The following is a 20,168-nucleotide window of genomic DNA, read 5'->3' as shown; positions in this document are numbered from 1 at the left end:
ACGTAGGGCTGATGAAAGACGCCACGCCTACTTCTATTCTGCACTGCAGCGCCTCTGCAGGGTTGATAATACACGCGCGCGCGCGCGCACACACAGTCACACACACACACACACACACACACACACACACACACACACACACACACACACACACACACACACACACACACACACACACACAGAGACATAGTTACAAGTGACAAGGTAACTACACTAACACAACCCAGACTTATATACGCATAATACGCCTTATATACCAAAGTGTCCGTGTCACTGTGCTATCCTGCTTTGTTGCTTAAAACAGCACTGCTAAACATTAAAACAGTATGTGGCCCTAGGGGACAGAAAAGATCTGCGATAACATTATTATTGTGGGCTCGCCTCAGCGAGCACACAATTGTTACTGCCAGTTTATATTTGTGGGCTCGCCACAGCGAGCACACAATAGTTATTGCCAGTCTATATTTATTCCGCCGCTTCTTCTTCTTTATTCCGCCGTTTGTTTGGCACCTAACTACTTCCGCATACTTTATACTAGAAATTTAGTTCAAACTTCAAACTACTTCCACATACTTTATTCCGCTTTATGCAGTTATTTATGCGTATTCTTTTTACCAATTTTTATACATTCATTTTTAAACTTTTCCTTCAGCTTTAATACATTTTCTACTGTACATTATATACATTGCGTCTTTTGGCGAGCCCACGCAGTTTCTGCAGGGAACTGCTTTCTAGTTCATATTCATTTCATTCATATATATATATCATGCTTAACATGACTATCTCATAAAGGTTTTAACATATTTGATTATCTTTTATTTTCTTGTCTTTTTTTACACTCAAATAAAAACACATGTGTATAGGCCTACAGCAAAACAGCAAAACGTGGACTAAAAGGATAAGGATAAAATGTCCTGGGCACTTGTTAGTGTGGTTGCCCTAACAGGGCAACCAGACTATTGTTATTGTAAATGAGCGATACTTTGCCGCACTACTCCTCCCACAGTTTTTGCCGCACACACTCGAGCCATATGTCAAATTGACCGGCTTCATCGGGAATCGTGTGCTTGTATTTTGCTAAGAGATCCGTTGTATAGTTTAATTGATATTAATTAATTAGTTCTCCATTGACTTATAATGGGGAAATCGAAGACTAGATACCAGATACTAGATACTAGATACCATTGGATACCGTAAGCGCCATATTTACAAGACTTGGGAGGGAGGTTCATAATAATTATGAAAATTAATTGAAAAGGAATTACATCAGTCGGGCTCATGGTGGCGCTATAACAGCCCACTTTACGTTTTTCCCTATAACTCTTGAACCGTAAGTCGTAAAATCAAATTTTCTTTTTCCATGGATTCCTTGGGTCATGATGCATTTCCACATATAGGCCACGCCCATTTTCGTCAAGAAAGAAATTCCTGCGAATTTGAATCTTCTCCAAAACACACTTTTGGCTCCTCCTCCTACAGATTTTGTCCAAATCTCACAAAATCGGCACACATGATCTCCGGACCTATCCGATTAAAACACCAACTGCAGAATTTTGGTAGTGAGTATCGTTCGGCCGTAATTGTCGTCCGAAGATAGTAGGAGGGGCCTATTTTAAAAAAAAATGCCATAAATCACGAACGGAATGTCCGATCCATTCCAAATTTGAATCGCATGTCTCGGTTGGTTCAATCAACCAAGTTCCAAAAGCAATTCCATTTTCATCAATAGGGGGCGCCGCAAATGCGAGAAATGTAACCGTTTGTCGCAAAAACATGATTTTTGGGAGATAAATCTCAACCGAAGTAGTTATGCATGATCACAGGGGTGACGTGACATTGTAATTGGCTGGCAAAATTAGTGGGAGGGGCCTATTGACTACTAGTTTATATTCATATTTGAATAGAAAAGAGAGGTCGCACACAATGCATTGCGATGCATCGTGAGCTTGTAGATCAGCTATTTTCAAATGGTCAAAATGTATATAGGGTTGAAGTGGTTACAGTAATGTATGTTTTTCTAATCAAAATGTAAATCTCCAAAGTAACTAAAGTTTTCAAATAATTGTAGTGGAGTAAAAGTACAAATGTTGGCTCTGAGATGTAGTGGAGTAGATGTAAATGTATTGGAAATTGGAATACAGTCAAGTAAAGTACAAATAACTCAAAATTGTACTTAAGTACAGTATTTGAGTAAATTTACTTTCCACCACTGGGCTAACGGCAGGAGGATGAGTTAACAAAACGTCAACAAAGAGAGAAGTATATGACCAAGCTGTCCGTCTGATGACAAAAAAGATTACAAAAGAAAGGAGAGAGAAGTATGACTAAGATACAGAAGTGGTCAATGTTATCCTCAACTTCATATTGACATATCTCACAGCAGGGCTGCAGGGCTGAATCATTCAGGCCGCAGTAGTCAAGTCAAACACCCAGCCAGGCCACCCTATCCCTATACCCACACACGTGTACGTTTGGATTACAAGCCATAGAGTATAGACAGAGTTGCGACATTGAGGGGCAGAAAACAGCTCGGTCACGTGGTTATGTACTCACGCGAGCCCTATATCAACTACAATACATTCCGTAAACTTCTGTATTTCATATCTCTGTATTTATGCCAAATATTGTGATATCGATACGATATACGATATCACCGTTAAAATTTCATATTCTACATTTTAAGTATTGCAACACTTATACATACACGCACGCACACACACGTGTGGGGATTGAAAAACCATAAAACCTGGGTGATCTATTCTACTGTATGCTATCAAATTGTATGTTTATGCATGCAGCATAGTACTGTACAGTATATTGGTGTTTTAAGAAGTATATTATACTTTAGCTATTGAAAAATAGCAGATCTACAAGCTCCTAACGAGGCACCGAGTGCCACGCAACAAGCTTGTAGGTCTGCTATTTTTGAAAAATCATGAAAATGTGGTGCAAATCTTTGAATATATATTCTGTCAGAGCGATCGTTTTTAACTCAATCTTTGCTTCATGGGGGGTCCCTGGAACAACATATTTTCAGATGGGGGTCGGCGGCCAATTACATATATTTTTGGGGTCCTTGACATGAAAAACTTTAAGAATGACTGACATAATAAAAATGTAAGTTAAAAAAAATAAAAATAATGACTGACATAGAAACAGAAATGTCTTCAGGTCTAAATGGGACCGGACCGCATCTCCATGATATGATCTACTGCACCACGGATATGTCAACATGAAGTCGAAATGAGTCATAGTTCTCTCTTTTTGTATCTTTTTGTCATCAGTTTCCTCCTTTAAGTGAAAGAAAAGTAGTGTCAAAATATCTTTTGTATATTCGGTTTCAAAACAGGCCTTGGCTTGCAATATTACTGGGAGTGGCCTATGTAAGCGACTGTGGCAACCACACTTTGCAATTTTGAAAGATTGCGACCTTTCTAGTTTAAGTTGTTTCCATTGTGGTCCACAATGTAAACAGAGCATAGATTAACAAAGACTTAATATAAATGTCATGTAATGTTACAGTAGTGCAGGGGCTCTGTGACCCTATAGGGGTCCTCTGAGTTACTATAAATCTTTGTGTGATAGGAATGTTTGTTTGTTTTCGTCATGTCTGAAAATACCAGTGGTGGAAGTACATTTACTTGAAGTACTGTACTTAAGTACACGTATTTCCAATTTCCAATAGACTATACTCCTTTACATCTCGGAGCCAAACATTTTACGTTTACTCGACTACAATTATTTGAAAACTTTAGTTACTAGTTACTTTGGAGATTTTAAACCCACCTGTTCAGAATCGCATTTCCAAGCTGATGTGTTTTTAAACTTGTTATATGCACTATATTTTATTGGTTTTATTCCTTTAACAGTTTTTTCTAATAAAGTTGTCCTTTTTTCTTGTCCCACTTTTTGTTGCAGATAGTAGTACATTTTGAATGCACTGCAGTACTGGTACTGCTACTTTTACTTAAAGACACAAAGAAGAATGTGAGTACTTTTTCCACCACTGGAAAATACAACATGAACACATGGTGCATTTATATAGCGCCTTTATCCAAGGCGCTTTACATAGATTACATTCACACATTCATACACCGATTGCGCGGGAGCCATGCAAGCTACCAACCAGCACATCGGGAGCAATTTGGGGTTCAGTGTCTTGCCCAAGGACACTTCGACATGTAGCCAGGAGAAGCCGGGATTCGAACCACCGACCCATGGATCATTGGACGACCTGCTCTACCTCTTGAGCCACAGTCGCCCCATTGAATAATAACATATTAATAGAGATTATGTGTAACAAATACAAAAAAAATGTTGAAAACTCCTGAAGTAGGAAGGTGGAGTTGTGAGGAACACAGAGCCCTCCACTGTATAGTCATGGTCTCATGGACTGCAACTGAGAGAATTCAGAGTAATAAAATAGGCTACAATAATATTGCTTAATTAAAGAACACTAAAATGGCACCACATACAAAATAAACTAAAGAAAAACACCAAACCTGTGTGGCAAGATGTGTGATATAGTTATTTTATATCAAGGTACCTTGTTTAAAAAAAACATGCATGAAACATTTGAGATAAAAGGCTGATCTCTGAAGAAGAGGTTGTCTTAGCGATGTAACTAGGCTTACACAAGAAACATAAGGGAGTCTTTAGGCTATATTTAATTTTAAAGAAAGAAAACATCAGAACCGTCTGAAGTGAGTGGTACTGTACTGTACTGTACTGTACTGTACTGTACTGTACTGTACTGTACTGTACTGTACTGTACTGTACTGTACTGTACTGTACTGTACTGTACTGTACTGTACTGTACTGTACTGTACTGTACAAGCCCGCTCCTCCCTGGCATGTGTGTGTCTGTGTCTGTGTGTTAGGCTGTGCAACAGTGACACTTGGAACACTATTTCCGTGCTCGGACACAGGGACACATGGGGAGTCCAGTCACAGGCAGCCCAGCCACACACTTAGCTAACTATAGGAGTGGTTGTACCACTCAAAAACAGTGGCTATGTGCTCAATAATTGGAACACTATAAAGATTATGCTCATAAATAGCTGATTGGCTGAAATGTTGTCACCTACCTGAAAATTTATTTTTGAGTGGTGCAACCACTCCTACATCCAGCAACGTCCGTGTACCTGTGTGTACCTGTTTGTTTGTTTGTATGTATAAGTGAGCACGAGTATGTTACATATTTATACCAGTAGGGGGCACCAGAGATACAGAGAAGAAATTGGAACGATACAGAGAAGAAATTGGAACGATACAGAGAAGAAATTGGACGATACAAATTGGAATGATACAGAGAACCAATAGACGGGAGTTGCACCACTCGGTTCACACTGGTGTGATTTTTTGTTTATTAAAAAGCTGGAGAGACATGGAGACTTCTGTTATTGAACAAACACTCTATAGCAACGATTACTATCAGAATATAGTGATTTAACCTTCTAACAAAAATCTTTTTGTTTTAGCCAAAAAATATCTCTCTACCTTGAATGTTCTTTAACCCCCCCAAACAACACATGCAACAACGAGGTCAAAATTACAATAAGGGTCAGACTTTATTTGTCAAAATAGTACCGGTATGTAAGACCAATAATATTTGTATTAGGCTACAAAACTGACAAGATATGAAAACGATATCCAAAACGGAAAGTCACTTCCAGAACATTTTCAAAATAAAAAGCATTAGTATTAGTAGTATAGTAGTAGTCACTATAAACAAAATAACATTGTGGATTGTGATGTAGTGGGTTGAGCTTCACTGGTCGCCCCAGCAACGTAACGCCCTCATCACCAGCGCGTAGACCGCTGGTAGTCCTGTCTGGGTACGACAGCAGCAGAGAGCTATTGACCCTCTACCAATTCTGAAACGTACTTTAGTTACGTCATCGAGAAGACGAGAACAGTGTTACCTAATTGGCCGGTGGAATATACCGACATACATACCCAGCCGATCGCTGTTCTTGGTCTCTGATTGGCCGATGGAATACACCACTCTGCTTGCACAAGTAATTAATAGGGAGCCGTCTATGTTTTAATTTTCTAACATGGCCTTCTTGCAGTGAAGTCTTCATATATTATTTTACTCTGCCTTGAATTAAATAAAACAATTATTTTTAAACTGGAAACGCACATCCCTGCTCTCTTTATTCAAACCTGTGGCTGGGTATTGTTGTGGGAAATATGAAGACTCAAATCTATATATATGGTTCTAGTAGTCTGTCTGGTCGTGTCTGTGAGCAACGACACCTTGGCCTGAAAGCCTGTCTTAATCCAATCAACCCTTTGATCAAGTTGTATGTAAAAGACCATGTCACACCTATTGTTAGTTATGAGACCCTGCTGGGCCTGAATAGGTATCACTAGGTAGTTCCAACCCTTCTGGGGTGCCACCCTGCTGGGCCTGAATAGGTATCACTAGGTAGTTCCTGTCTCAAGATAAGAGAGGACCTATATGGAGAAGCTCAGGAGAGCTGGGGGGATGGAGACCTTAGAGTATATGGAGAGTCGAGACCACGAGAGAGAGTTGTACTGAGAGAGAATGTTGAGTGATACAGGCTAAGCCTGCTAGACTAAGAGATGTTGCTGTTCTTCTTGCTGTGCTTCTGAATAAACTTCTAAGACATACATTCACCTTCCGGATGGACATATATTATTTCCTTAACAGTATTCAAGTGTATTGTGCATTATATGATATATTCATGGGTGAAACTCCCAGGGTGGCATGTAGTCTGGTTACTGGTAGCAAAGTAAGAGATAGACCGTAGCCTAATTCAGGTCCAAATGTGGGTCCTTGAAATGAAAATGGTTGAAAATCACTGCTAGAACTGTGAAAATCTTCTCTTATGGTTATGGGGGTCCTCTTTTCAAATGGGGGTCCGTGGGCTAGTGAGTGTCAATTTGGGGGTACTTGACAAGAAAGAGTTTGGGAACCACTGTCCTAAAAAGCATCCCCCTGCTATAACAAGATTCAGTTTTTGTCATTAAACGTTAATATACGAGCTGTTATCGTTGGACTTATATGTTACTGTACTTAAATTAATAATACTATTCATCCTCCTAAAACAGGCTATGATCATACTATCATTGTAGGCTTAATAGCCAATCACGGCACGACTGGCTGTTCCGACGAGCTATGGGAATCAGAGCCATTTGGCCCGAATAGGAATCAAGCACGGCCAGCTGATTGGTCCCTTAAAGTAGCCTATTCTCAACTCCTCCCAAACCAGAAGGCGACTCCGCGGCCAGACCAGAATCGCTTTCGGGCAACTTTATCTAAAGGTTTTTATCTGTTTTATGCAAAGCTACAGTTTATGCAAAGCTACACACACACATTGCATGTTGTGGGACTTTTATCTTCATACAACATTTGTTTTTTAAGTACACGCAGGTTCGACGAGACCCGAAGATGTTGAATCAAGTGAAAGACCGTTACGATGCCTTTCTGAATGAGAAAAACTTCGCGACAGATCTGTTAAACACGCTGGAACAGAAAACTGGAGTTCAGAAACAATACATTGCATCGGGTGAGTTAATTCTAAGTTAGCAAAGCGCGGATACAATATGTTTAATTTACTTTTACAATTTACTTTTAGCCTTGGATTAGACGACACTGTCACGACTCACGACAGTCTTGTAACAAGGCTATAGAGTTGTCATAGTCCAGCCAGCCACGTTATGCAATATTCTGGATAGCCAGTTGAGTTCAGCACATTCCCCCCCCCCCCCCCCCCAAAGCTACAGTGGGTTATCTTGATTCTTGTTTACCATGTACAGTATTATATGATAAGTTGTTCTTGCACACCAATTGTGGCAAATAAGTATAGTTGCAAGTTGCAACCGAAGTAGGCTATACTTTAGCAGACTCCCGTTCTCTGTTGGTTTTTATAACTGCCACTTTGTTGGCTCATTTTTATGACCCCATTGCTACTTAATGTCAAAGTTCATAAGGATAGGCTATGCAGAAGACTGCAGTCACCTGCTGCTATATACTTTGACTATGCAGTGCACATCAGAATATTATGGATGATATAACTAGTTTGAGTTCCCTGTGCCAACAGCTGGTCTGTCTGCAGTGCATGGGTATATTTTTAACATGTCCTGAAATATATAGTGCAAAGCTCAAATGGAGAAAGATTCTAGAATGACTGGTGTGTGTGTCCCTTTCAGTGTAGTGCTTTTCATTGCTCTGTTAATATACATGACATGTGTATTACAGGCACAGGCAAGCTTCTTTTCTCAATGCCTTCTCATTATTTTCTTCAAGACTTGCTGGACATTTCAACAGGCATTGGTGGCCTTCAAAACCATTGTTCTGGGATCATAATTTACACACATTATCACACAGTTGCCCCTTTGCATGTATCAGTTGCAATGTTGCCCACACCAGCACTGTTACCAATCTGTTTTTTTTTTTGTTTTTTTTTCAAACTTATGTGGAAGTTAAACACCAACTGTGATATTCTGTGGAATACCAGACGACTCGCCCCTTTACCAACTCACCCCTGCGAAATGTGTTAATGTAGTTAACAGTTAATTTAGTATTTCCCTCCCTCTCTGAAATCTGAAATGATCTTGTATACAGATTTATTTGATTGTATAGTAGTCGAACTCTATAGTTAATTTAGGACCTTCTAGCAGTTAATTTTGTTTTATTAAACACATTTCTTCCATGTAACCCATGTTTTGTAATGGCATCATCATGCTATTATGCCCATAGATATATAAAGTGAACTTAACAATGATAAATTAATATGATAATACCTTTTGTCTTTGTACATGCTGGTATATATGTTGTACGTATTGTACTTCGATAGATTTAGCAAAAATACGATTGATAAAATACCAAAACGTTTTGTGAGGAGAAAGGGAGGCACTTTTCAAAGTCTGAGTCAATAGCTTGTTTTAAGAATGGAAGAAGGTGTCTATTTCAGGGGTTTTCAACAGGTGGTCTGTGAAGGTACGTATTGTGGTCCCTGGCCAGTATTGTGGTCCCTGGCCATGCATTTAGTAATGTAGAAAAGTGAAGATTTTGTATTTTCTTCCACGGAACAGTGCACTAAACTTTTGTGTGCTGTTCCGTGGAAGTGCGTCAATGTTGTCAGTTACTGACAAGGGGTCATGGTGGCACAGTCGGTAGTGCTGTCGCCTCACAGCTAGAAGGTCCTGTGTTCGATTCCCGCTGTGGGTGCTGGGGGCATGTTCCCTCCTCTGCGTCATCAGTGCCCATACCCGAGGCTGGCGAAAGGGCCTTTCTCTAATCCCCGTAATCCTGGTCTCTAAACTACCTCCCCCTGGCCAGCCGGGACGCCTGATGGAGGGGAAAGGAACTGGTTGGAATAACGTGTTCCCTCCATGCGCTACGTCCGGCCAGGGAAACTCTCCCCTGTCAGGTGAAAAGAAGCGATTTGGACTCCTCATGCATAGAAGGAAGCTTGAGGTCAAAAATTCCACGGAAAAGATAGATTAGATAGAATCTCAAGAAGGGTAAGTGTAACAGCTTGCCTGATTGAGTCATTTTAGGGAAATGTGCCCAACTGCCCATATAATCATCACAGACAGACACATGACATGATTAAATCATGTCATGTGTTTGCTCTATCAGTGCTGTGTATATCAGTTAACCGGCTGAGTTTAATGGATAAAGTATCCAAGTGGGGGTGGATTGGACATACCCTCCGAAAACCTACTGACAACATCACTAGGCAAGCACTGGACTGGAACCCACAGGGCAAAAGAAAAGTGGGGAGGCAAAAACAGACCTGGAGAAGATCAGTGGAGAGTGAGGCAAAGTCAACCGGATTATCGTGGGCCCAGCTGAAGAAAACCGCTCAAAACAGAGTCCGATGGCGGGGTGTGATTGCGGCCCTATGCTCCACCTAGGAGCCTACAGGAATAAGTCAAGTAAGACAAGAAAGAAATAATGGTAACCGTGTGTTACAGTCTACAGCCCTATTATGATTATTATTCAGTTCTGATTATTGTATTTGGTTTGATATGATATTTTGAGAGGGTATAATTATTTTTTAAGAGTAATATGTAATAAGTAACATATTACACTCTTGAGTAATATTACCCAACACAAATCGATTCACTCAGCCTGTGTCTTGGGAAAGGCCATGTATATTCATGGAGGATTGACCCAGATTGGACGAACTAATGACATCTACAAGTTGGACACCACGACAATGGTCTGGGCTTTAATTAACACCAGAGGAACTCCACCACCTGCTACATCGCATCACTCTGCTCTGCCACCATCATCGGGACAAAGATGTTTGCATTTGGGGGATGGTACTACAACACCATCAGAGTGTTTGACACAGAGACCAAACCCTTGGCTGAACACACCTTCTACACAGCTTCTTCTAGAAGGACGCTCATTTCATTCAGCCTTTACCTACAATGGCTGTAGCCTAGCCTGTACATAATTGGTTGCTGGAAACCTATCCAGGGCTTCAATGTGGAGATTCAGTTCAGAGACCACCTCCTGGAAGAAGGTTGAGTACAAGGGGAAAGGCCCGTTTTCAAGAATGTCTAAGATGTGCTGTTGCATGGTGGGAGATCGTATAGGCCAGTGTTTCCCAACCTTTTTTGTGCCAGGGAACACTTTTCATAGCCAAAAAATCCCAGGTCACACCTAGATATACGGGGGGTGGGGGTATAATTTTTATATATATATATATATATATATATATATATATATATGAGACAAAAAGGGACTCCTGCACATCCAAAAAGACCCGTAGGAGGTGCAAGTCTAGTTAGCAGGCATAGACATCAAAAAAGAGAAACTGCACACTCCAGGGAACAGAGACGGACAACTTACTGCATCAAACTTATTTATTAGCACGACGCGTTTCGCCCGTCCGTCTCTGTTCCCTGGAGTGTGCAGTCCCTTCCTTGGAAGGTTTTTCTCTTTTTTGATATATATATATATATGTTCTCATATATATATATATGTTCTCATATACACAAGATGGCAAGTTTTATTTAACAAAAATATTTTTTATATTTATATATTTTATTTCCTGACCTACCAATGCGAATACAATTGCTTTCATTACGTCACGCATGATCAATAAAGTTTGAGTGCATGCAGTGTCACAAAGTCACTTTCTGACGTCACTGCATGCTAGTGTCTGTGTTGTGTGTGTGCCCGTGTTGCTCGCAATCTGGACACGGTGAATCACACATGTTTGTTCACGGCAGTCAGGCAAGAAAGACTTCCTAAAGTTTCCATAAAGTTCACTTGAAAGTTACGTTTGAGAAACTTATATAATTATGAAGTCACGGTATGACAACAGCGAACGTTATGAAACATGAAGGACCTGGCTACTGCTTCTCTCTCTTGTGTCGTCTCACTCGTCGACATGAGTTTAGCTGTATGTAGCTCCGTCCTGGCGATTTGTAAGCCCATCACTGCCGCTTTTGCAACACAGTGTGGGCTTGTAGGTCAGCTTAAAAGACAACAGCAAGCCCAGGCGGTGGAGTAACCGTCTGGGCACCCGACTGGTAATCCAGTCGCAGCGTGCCGCAGGTTCGACTCCCGAGCCCGACACGGCCTTTACTGCATGTCTTCCCCCATCTCTCTCCCGTTTCCTGTCAGCCTACTGTCTGTCCCTTCAAAAAACAATAAAAGGCGTAAGCCGCAAAAAAAATCTTAAAAAAAGAAAGAAAAAAGACAACAGCAGGCTGGAACGCACAGAGGCAAGCAGTGTTTTTTTATACAGTACGTGCCAGGAGAGTAGGTGATCTCCTCATGTAAACATAGCCATACATTAGCATTTCTATGGCAGAGGGTTGTTAGGCTGGTGGGGATGGGCAACAACAACTGCAAGCAGCCCAGTATCTATTGCTATCGGGGGAGGGTCAGGGTTACTTTTCTTCCTGGAAATAAAAACGTCTGGGTTCCGAGGCTACTTTTGTTCAAATCAAATGGCACACCTGGCCATTTCAAACGGCACACTATAGTGCCGCGGCACACAGGTTGGGAATCACTGGTATAGGCTACTCCTCTTTGGAGGAGACGACACATCGGTCACCTGTATTTCTTAGACTTCAGTCCTATAGACTCAAGACATTATACAATCTAGCAGTTATTCAGTACGGTCTGGACTCTGGAGCAGTCAGAACTCCCACACAACATCAGGTTGGAACTGGCAGCCGTGACTTGCAACAGCAAATTAAGGAAAAAACCAGTAGGTTATTTATCAAGACCATGCAATGTAGCAAGTAGGCTCTACTGGAGCCTGGCTGCGATTAGGAATCACGGAAGTGAAATTATGGTGCAGAAGCGAAAACATCGTGAAACTGACTTAAGTGGCCGGTTAAGACTTAGGAGACTTACGTGGCTGGTTAAGACTGAGGTTAGAGTTAGGGTTAGTAATAGTCGGACAACGCTACCAACAGTCGGACAATGGCTGACAACATCTCCGCTCCAGTAGAGCCTACTGGCTCCATTAAATGGGCTTGATGAGTAACCTACTGGTTGATATGGGTTGATAACACTCAAATCCACTAGCTGTCCTCAGCCCATCACTAGGCCTAATACATTTTTGCACCGGTAGCCAGTATGACAGTTACTGTATGAAAGGTGTAAGTTCAACAACAATGGAAACTTGTATTGTTGATTGATTTGACCATGCAATTAAATATATCGAATAGTGGCAAACATGTCAATATTGTGCATCCCATTCCCTAGTGTAAGTGTAAATTTCAGTGACCTGATTTTCAATATTCATACTGTATATTCTCAGTTGGGCTTGCTTGTACTGTTTCAAAAAGTGAATCTTTTATCAGTTTTCTCCTGTCCTAGGTTAAATGTATGCTGATATCATGTGATAGTAGTCATGGTGACTCACATTTTATGAAGCCAAGGCCTGCTTTACATAAAGTACCTAGGGTATACTACTATACTTGCAACTGCACTCAAAAGTAACCCATGTGATAATTGTTCCACTACTACCATACTCTGGCTTATGTCCTGGTAACCGTTGTTTTGAAGTCCAATTGCGTCATAGCTGGAGAATGTTTTGAGAGGCTATAGCCAGAATGGCTAGTACATGTTGAGATTTGATAGGTTGCTAAAAAGGGTTGTATTTAAAAAGCCTCAGATGATGATTTCCCTATGCAAACAGCTTCCCTTCAGTGTCAGGTTCTGTCGACAGCTGTGTATGCCCACATCCTGTCCTACCAGTTCCTCTGTCACCATTGGTGAACGATTTCACATAATAATTTGAATATGAAAGCAGATGAGATTGAAAGGGCCATGTTAGATACTGCATGAGTGCTGCGCAGCTGTATTTTACTTTTGTGCTTTTGTGTGTAAATAGTGTGAAATAGCTGGACTTTGGTCATGCAGACTTTTTCAAAATCTCTGCATATTACCATTGTTTTTAATGTTACCCCCACTCCCCGTTTTCACCGTTCATAACAGAAGTGGATTTTTAATGAAAATGAAATGAATAAGACATCTGGTTAGGCTGTTTTCAAGGAACTGGCTACAGCGCTAATATTGTTAGACTCTATACCTGACCTGTAGGTGTATTATCAAGGTTTGGAATGGATGGATCTGTGGCCGTAGCCATAGGTTGTGGGATGGTAACCTTAGGTTCTGTTGGAGTAACCACAGGTTCTGTTGCGGTAACCACAGGGTCTTATAGCCATACTGTAGGTAGGTTCTGTGGTGGGGTAGCCATAGGCTGAACCTTTACTCTCTTGCCTCCCTCAAGGTTTATGCTGAATAGCCAATATGTGGAATGTTTCACTTACTTGATGTCTACGCAAGAATATTTCACATGACCACACTATGTAGCTATAGGAATTTCCATGCAGCATATACACAGGGAATTATTTTAACAATTTAAGTTAAATTACCGCAATGATGTTAAATAAGGCTATCTCGGAAGAATGTATGCAGTTAATCACCTCCAGCCAATGAATTTGAATATCAGTGTATGAGTTTGTCTTGTAGTTCACCTCCTTATGCTCCTAACTTACTCTGTAACCTGACATCCTGTTCTCTGACATGCTCTAATGCAGTAGATCTCAACTGATTGATTGATTGATAGTTGTTCTTTATTGACAATATCAAATTATTACATACATAAAATATGTCTGTGTGCAGCCTCACTAAATAGTCAAAAGGATAAATGCAATTGTGGTACTTTGAGATTGTGTGTGTGCATCGTGCGTATTAGTGAATCCATGAGGACATAATTCATATCCGTGTGTGCATGTGCATTATGTGTGGTTGGGGGTGTGATAGTAGCTGGAGAAAGCAGAAGTAACATACTTAAGCTTACCCTGTTGATCAAGATCAACCAAGTTATTAATTAACAACTAAAGCAAACACAATGGTATTTTAGAGCTCCTGTGTCAGGGAGTACTGTTTTTATTTTAACCTTGTAGTCAGAGACTACAGCTGGGAATTTGTGGGAAACCAATAGTGTTAACTGCCAAGTAGTCTGACACAAACTATGTTTCAGTCAGAACAACTCATGAATGGATGAAATATATATTTATCAAATATAAAATGAGCAATATATTTATTATGGTTTGGCGATGAATTGGATCTGCTTTTTAGGTACTCTGATCAAGCGCATCAGTCCCAACCATAGGGACTCCGAATCCCCGTACCTAAACAACAGATCCAAAACGACAGGTGGTAGCTGGGGTGGAGGAGGGTGAGCAGCAAAGCTTTAAGCAGTATGTATCAGTGTGCAGCAGCAAGCAAGCAAGCAGGATGAGCAGTGCAAACTTCCAGTTTAAATAGCTGGTATGAAGATTGAATCACTGTGTGACTGGATGAAGTGACTCATGTGAATGAGAATGTGATGCTGAGGTGGTCCAATAAACGGCCTGCAGCAACTGCACTGAGTTTCCTGACTGAACTTGCTTTGCACATGTCTGTGACAGGCACGACGCTCATATGTCAAATATGGAGAATGACTGCCATTGTTCCTCCCTCTCTTTTGCAACTGACATGGTTCCTCTTTTTGATTTTTCCTTTCTGTTTCTAGCTATTGTGACTCTCATTGGGCTGTATCTTCTCTTTGGGTATGGAGCGTCACTCCTCTGCAACCTAATTGGCTTCGTCTATCCAGCCTACTTCTCGTATGTATGAATTATTTTTGGTTTGATAAAAGCGTATTTTCTTTTGATTTAGCAGAAATTAGCAGAAATTGCACTTGCAAATATGACAAATTCACAGATTGTGGATTGTTTGAACACAATCACAACAGCCAGTGATGGGACTACACAGCTGTGGCTAAAATAAAACTTTTCATCGTGTTTGTGTGAACACAAACACGATGATTTGATTGGCTGATCACCCCATAGCAATGATTTGATTGGCTGAGCAAAGTACATAAGCAAAGTACATATTGAGGATAAAAAGTGAGGGCAGAAAAGTGAAGATGCCAAAAGTGATTGGCCGGAATGACATTTGTGATGATTTGATTGGCTGAGCACGGAATGTGATTTAGCTGCCCCTCACTTCACACAAGTGTGATTTATTTCATATCACAATTTATGTTGTATAACACCCTATGTTGAGTCTTTTCATTAAACATTTAGTGCTACTATTTAAAAATGTATATTGTTGCTTTCTCTCTAGAATAGATGGATGGTTGACTCACACCATCCACTGTCTTACACCTTCCGTCATTGCAGTCGCGGAAATAATTGTCTACTGTAAATCAAATTTGTCAAAGCATATAAAGCTTACTGCCTAGCGGGAATTTAAATGTCAAAATAGCGATTTTAAAGATATTTTAAAACATATCTTGGAGAATAGAAATGACAAACGATGACAGCTTCCTTTGTACCACTTGTCTGGCTTGAGAAACTAATTATTGCTAGTCTCTGCTGCTGTAGAACTGCTGCAACACTAGATGGCAGTGTTGTGCATCTATTTAAAATGTTTATATTCTCTCACATTCACTTTGTGAGACAGAAGTAACATTGATGATGAGTCATGACTAAAGTAAGTGAAGGTTTACATTGAAAATTGCTTTGCAAATGAAGCGCTAAACAATCTATTAACAATTGGCACCGGAAACACAAAGGAGGACATGAAGTGATACTAGTAGAAAAACACAATCATCCACCACAAGTTACATTTTTGAAGAGGCACACAGCCTTCTGTGTACAGTGACCTACAGCGTTGCTACGGCGACAGCTTGACAGAAGTATAATTGAGGCTGATCTCTTGTACACTCAGCATCAAGGCCATTGAGAGCATCAAGAAGGAGGACGACACTCAGTGGTTGACATACTGGGTGGTGTATGGCGTCTTCAGCATCGTGGAACACTTTTCTGACATCTTCCTCTCCTGGTGCCCCTTCTACTATGCTGGCAAGGTACAGTACATCTTCCTCTCCTGGTGCCCCTTCTACTCAAGCCCCCAGAAGGGCTGGCCAATGTTGAAGCTGCCACGACCTACTGGCCAAAAGTGGAACTGCAGCACATTCATGGAGGTGGACGGATGTTCAGTGACGTCATGTGCGTAACGTGCATCAATCCTGACCTCAAATTTGAGACCGCTCTCGACTTGAATAGTACTTCCGGCAGTCTTCCGGGTGCTTCAAAACGCCACTGAGCAACTTCCATTGTAAATGAATAGCAGGGGGCGGGGCTGTCGCTCCCGGTCCTCAGTCAAGACTTTATAACTCTATGCTTCTACTATATGCTGGCAAGGTACAGTTCACTTTATAATTCTATGCTTCTACTATATGCTGGCAAGGTACAGTTCACTTTATAACTATGCTTCTACTATATGCTGGCAAGGTACAGTTCACTTTATAACTCTATGCTTCTACTATATGCTGGCAAGGTACAGAGGAAAGAACCAGATTTGTTGTTGTTCAGTTCCAGTGGTGGAAAAAAGTACTCAATTGTTTTACTTAAGTAAAAGTATCAATACTGCAACGTAGAACTACTCCATTACAAGTAAAATCCGGATGTACTTGAGTAAAAGTACAAAAGTATTGGCATCAAAATGTACCTAAAGTATCAACATTTTCAAGTTTCAACCATTTCAAGTTTTCAAACGTACCGGTATACAAATATTGTGAAAAAATAGCAGATCTACAAGCTCACAATGCGTCCGCAACACATTGTGAGCTTGTAGATCTGCTATTTTTTCACAATATTTGTATACGTTTGAAAAATGTTCTTTTTGCATTTTTTGAGGGAGGGGGTCAGGGCATTCCACGCTTGGGTGTAAAAAATTGTGCTTAAGTAAATGTTACTTTCCACCACTGTTCAGTAGTGTTCAGTTCCCTTTCCAACTATATTGAATTTCGTTTCTCCCCCGTCTTCTCAGTGTATGTTCCTGCTGTGGTGCATGGCTCCAGTGTCATGGAATGGCTCGGCCATTATATACGCACGTGTGGTGAGACCTTTCTTCCTGAAGCACCAGGCCACCATGGATAGCGTGGTGCATGATTTGACTGGGAAGGCCAAGGGCCTCGCAGAGAATGTCACCAAAGAGGGTGAGACACTGGGACACACACTCACACACACACAAAACCAAACATATTTATATACCGGATAATGGATATATATCTCTTTTACCCAGTGCTTAATTTGTAAATTATTAGGTGCCAGAGTGCATGTGCTTCAGTTCACACGCATGTGCACGCACAAAATTTGTTTTTTTGAGGGCCGCTAGCCCCTCCTATATTCAGCTATTAGTGTAGATTTTCGTCTTACACAAACATTAAATTCTCGTTGACAATGAATGGAGAATTTACGTGATATATGAACGAGCAAATCGGCTATTTTCATCCTACACAAAGACAGTGAATGGAGAATTTACATCAGATGTGTCTGAGCAAATTGGCATAGCGCCCCTCACTTCACACAGGTGTGATTTCTTTGTATTATTATTATCTTTTTGACCCATAGCACCCTATTTCCTCTCAAAGTGGGCGAGCATTTCAAAATAAGGGTGTTTTTTTGTTTGTAACCGATGTTTTATTTTGGAATCATACTGGAAATAGAAGTAGCTATGACGAGGAAGAAGCCTAGTTGACTTGAAAATGAAACTAAAAATAATAATACCAGTATTGTATATGTATGTGCATTTGGGGTGGCGGTACGCCCCCTAGAGGTATCGGAGTCCATCTATAGGTAGCAGAGCTCAGGAGGGAGACAAGCTTCGGCACAAATTAAGCACTGCTATTTGTATTATGACCTTCATACTGCTTTCTGATAATAACGGTCTTCCGTCCTTGTTTTTGTTCCCTGTCAAGCTGCCAATCTGGCTTTCAACCACGACAAGAACCAGTGATGGAGAGATGGAGGTTATGTGTGAGTGTTTGTCACCTGTGTGTCTGATATTTTGCATACTGTTGTACTACGTAAAGTACGTATGAGTGTTTACTGTTTACGTAGTGTTTGTATGTTGCATAATGTATGTGTATGTGTCAACGATGATCAGCCCTGTTATGTTATTAAACTAACTAAACATGATAAATATAAGCTGTTATCTCTACGTCAGACACTGGCAGGGTCACTGTCACTGCAACAGTTATTATGTTCTCATCTCATTGAATGTGTTTAACTTTAATCTGAGCCATGTTGTCTACCATCCCCCCTACACTCCCATTCTCACCATCATTTGCACTAACTGACAAAAACAGCTTAAAAGCATGTTGGGAGAAACGCTGATTGTGCACCTTTTTTATTTAAAATGTTCAGCAAGACAAGATAGTGGAATAGAGTCAGGCAAGCATTCAAATGAACAAAACGTATTTCTGAACCATTTTGACCAGTTCTAGCGTAACTGTTGAATTGATAGAAACATGAAATGAATTACAGGTTGTCTTAACACTCAAACCCAAGAGTCATGTTAACCATGCCTTTTGTTTAGTGGGTGAGCTCATGTGCCTCAGGTTTCTTTGCCCCACTGTGCTCGTTTTTGTTTTTGTACAGTCTTAATTGTCATCTCATATAGTTGTGAAGGAATAAAACTTGCAATCTGGATTGAAGGACTGATGCCTTTTTTGCTTTACCTATATGTTGTCTATATATTTTGCTTCCTACAGTAAGCAGTACAATCCTCATTGTTCATTTATCAATTGAGTTTGTAAATTGAATGAACTGAATGGACCTGTAATGTATAGTAATCGTCCATATGTTATGGTCCTGCACTGCCACAAGTGTCAATCTTCAAAATGAGGGAAATGTGATTTAACTTACTGTATATGTACCAGTGGTCCACCAATTCTTTCCATAGCTGTTGCAGGAATGGACATGATTAATGCAGATGGACAACCGATAACCCCATTGTTGTCACAAAGGCCAAATTAACTTTTTATGAAATTTCTTTATTTTTGCGGCAATATTAATGTATGCCTAAATCAAATCACCATTGTAAAATTAATAAATTATCACTCACCCTAGCCTATATACAGAAGTTGCACATGCAATCATTAAGAAATGTGCTTTGCATACCCTTCTATAATTTGCTTTAGATATATTTTGTAGGCCTAGCTAGCCATATAACTTTCTTTTTAAGTGTCACTTTTTCACAGGATGGATAGTTCATACATTAATTCATGTATTTTTCATATCACAAAAATCAATCAGCGGCTGTGCATCACAAATTCTAAATGAATGTCGTCCACCTCGACTAACGTACTCGACCTGTGTTCTATAGCCTACGTCGACTGGTATTCAGAGAGCTTAACCACCCATGCTAGTATCAGCATTTAGCTCTGCGTTCACGCTTCAGGGGCTCTCAACTGGAGCCCTTTTATATCCGTGCACTGGATAATGTACGATAAAATGGTGGATGGAGACAGGCGACGGTCACATACCGCCACGAGGGGAGGTAGGCACCCATCTGGAAATGGTTGGTGTGATGATCTGTCTGTCGAGCGTTTGTTTTGTCCCCTTCAGCTGCCGATGGAAGTCGAGAATTATTGATTCAACAGAAATGGGCCAGAGAAACCAATTATTGCTGTGTGTGTGTGTGTGTGTGTGTGTGTGTGTGTGTGTGTGTGTGTGTGTGTGTGTGTGTGTGTGTGTGTGTGTGTGTGTGTGTGTGTGTGTGTGTGTGTGTGTGTGTGTGTGTGTGTGTGTGTGTGTGTGTGTGTGTGTGTCTGTGCATGCCAAGGCCTTATAGGACAGTCTGAAATGGCTGC

General features: G+C 40.7%; 1 protein-coding gene across 2 annotated transcripts; it reads left to right on the top strand.

The window, feature by feature from the left end:
- Nucleotides 1-7,175: 7,175 nt before the first annotated feature.
- On the top strand, nucleotides 7,176-19,005 carry LOC310877376 (receptor expression-enhancing protein 6). 2 transcript variants are annotated; one of them, XM_083791205.1, is made up of 6 exons: nucleotides 7,176-7,293; nucleotides 7,403-7,538; nucleotides 15,036-15,129; nucleotides 16,238-16,376; nucleotides 17,342-17,510; nucleotides 18,273-19,005. In XM_083791205.1, exons 2-6 carry the CDS (start codon nucleotides 7,421-7,423, stop codon nucleotides 18,308-18,310), a joined length of 558 nt encoding a protein of 185 aa, XP_083647331.1. In that variant the 5' UTR covers nucleotides 7,176-7,293; nucleotides 7,403-7,420; the 3' UTR covers nucleotides 18,311-19,005. The 2 variants fall into 2 exon arrangements, with proteins under 2 accessions (XP_083647331.1, XP_083647330.1); XM_083791204.1 differs by having other exon boundaries at nucleotides 7,218-7,293; nucleotides 7,394-7,538.
- Nucleotides 19,006-20,168: the final 1,163 nt, after the last annotated feature.

Source organism: Protomyctophum parallelum (assembly GCF_964188405.1).
Source record: "Protomyctophum parallelum genome assembly, chromosome: 20".
Taxonomy (NCBI): Eukaryota; Metazoa; Chordata; class Actinopteri; order Myctophiformes; family Myctophidae; genus Protomyctophum; species Protomyctophum parallelum.
Note: the sequence above shows the minus strand (reverse complement) of the source record. Positions and strands in the feature narration are given on the sequence as shown.

What these genes read in the sequence shown, in the direction of transcription:
- LOC310877376 (XM_083791205.1), top strand. Translation starts at nt 7,421, where the DNA reads ATGTTGAATCAAGTGAAAGACCGTTACGATGCCTTTCTGAATGAGAAA. An exon ending in GTCTATCCAGCCTACTTCTC is followed by an intron (nt 15,130 to 16,237) that starts GTATGTATGAAT and finishes TTGTACACTCAG; the next exon opens with CATCAAGGCCATTGAGAGCA. An exon ending in CCTTCTACTATGCTGGCAAG is followed by an intron (nt 16,377 to 17,341) that starts GTACAGTACATC and finishes CCGTCTTCTCAG; the next exon opens with TGTATGTTCCTGCTGTGGTG.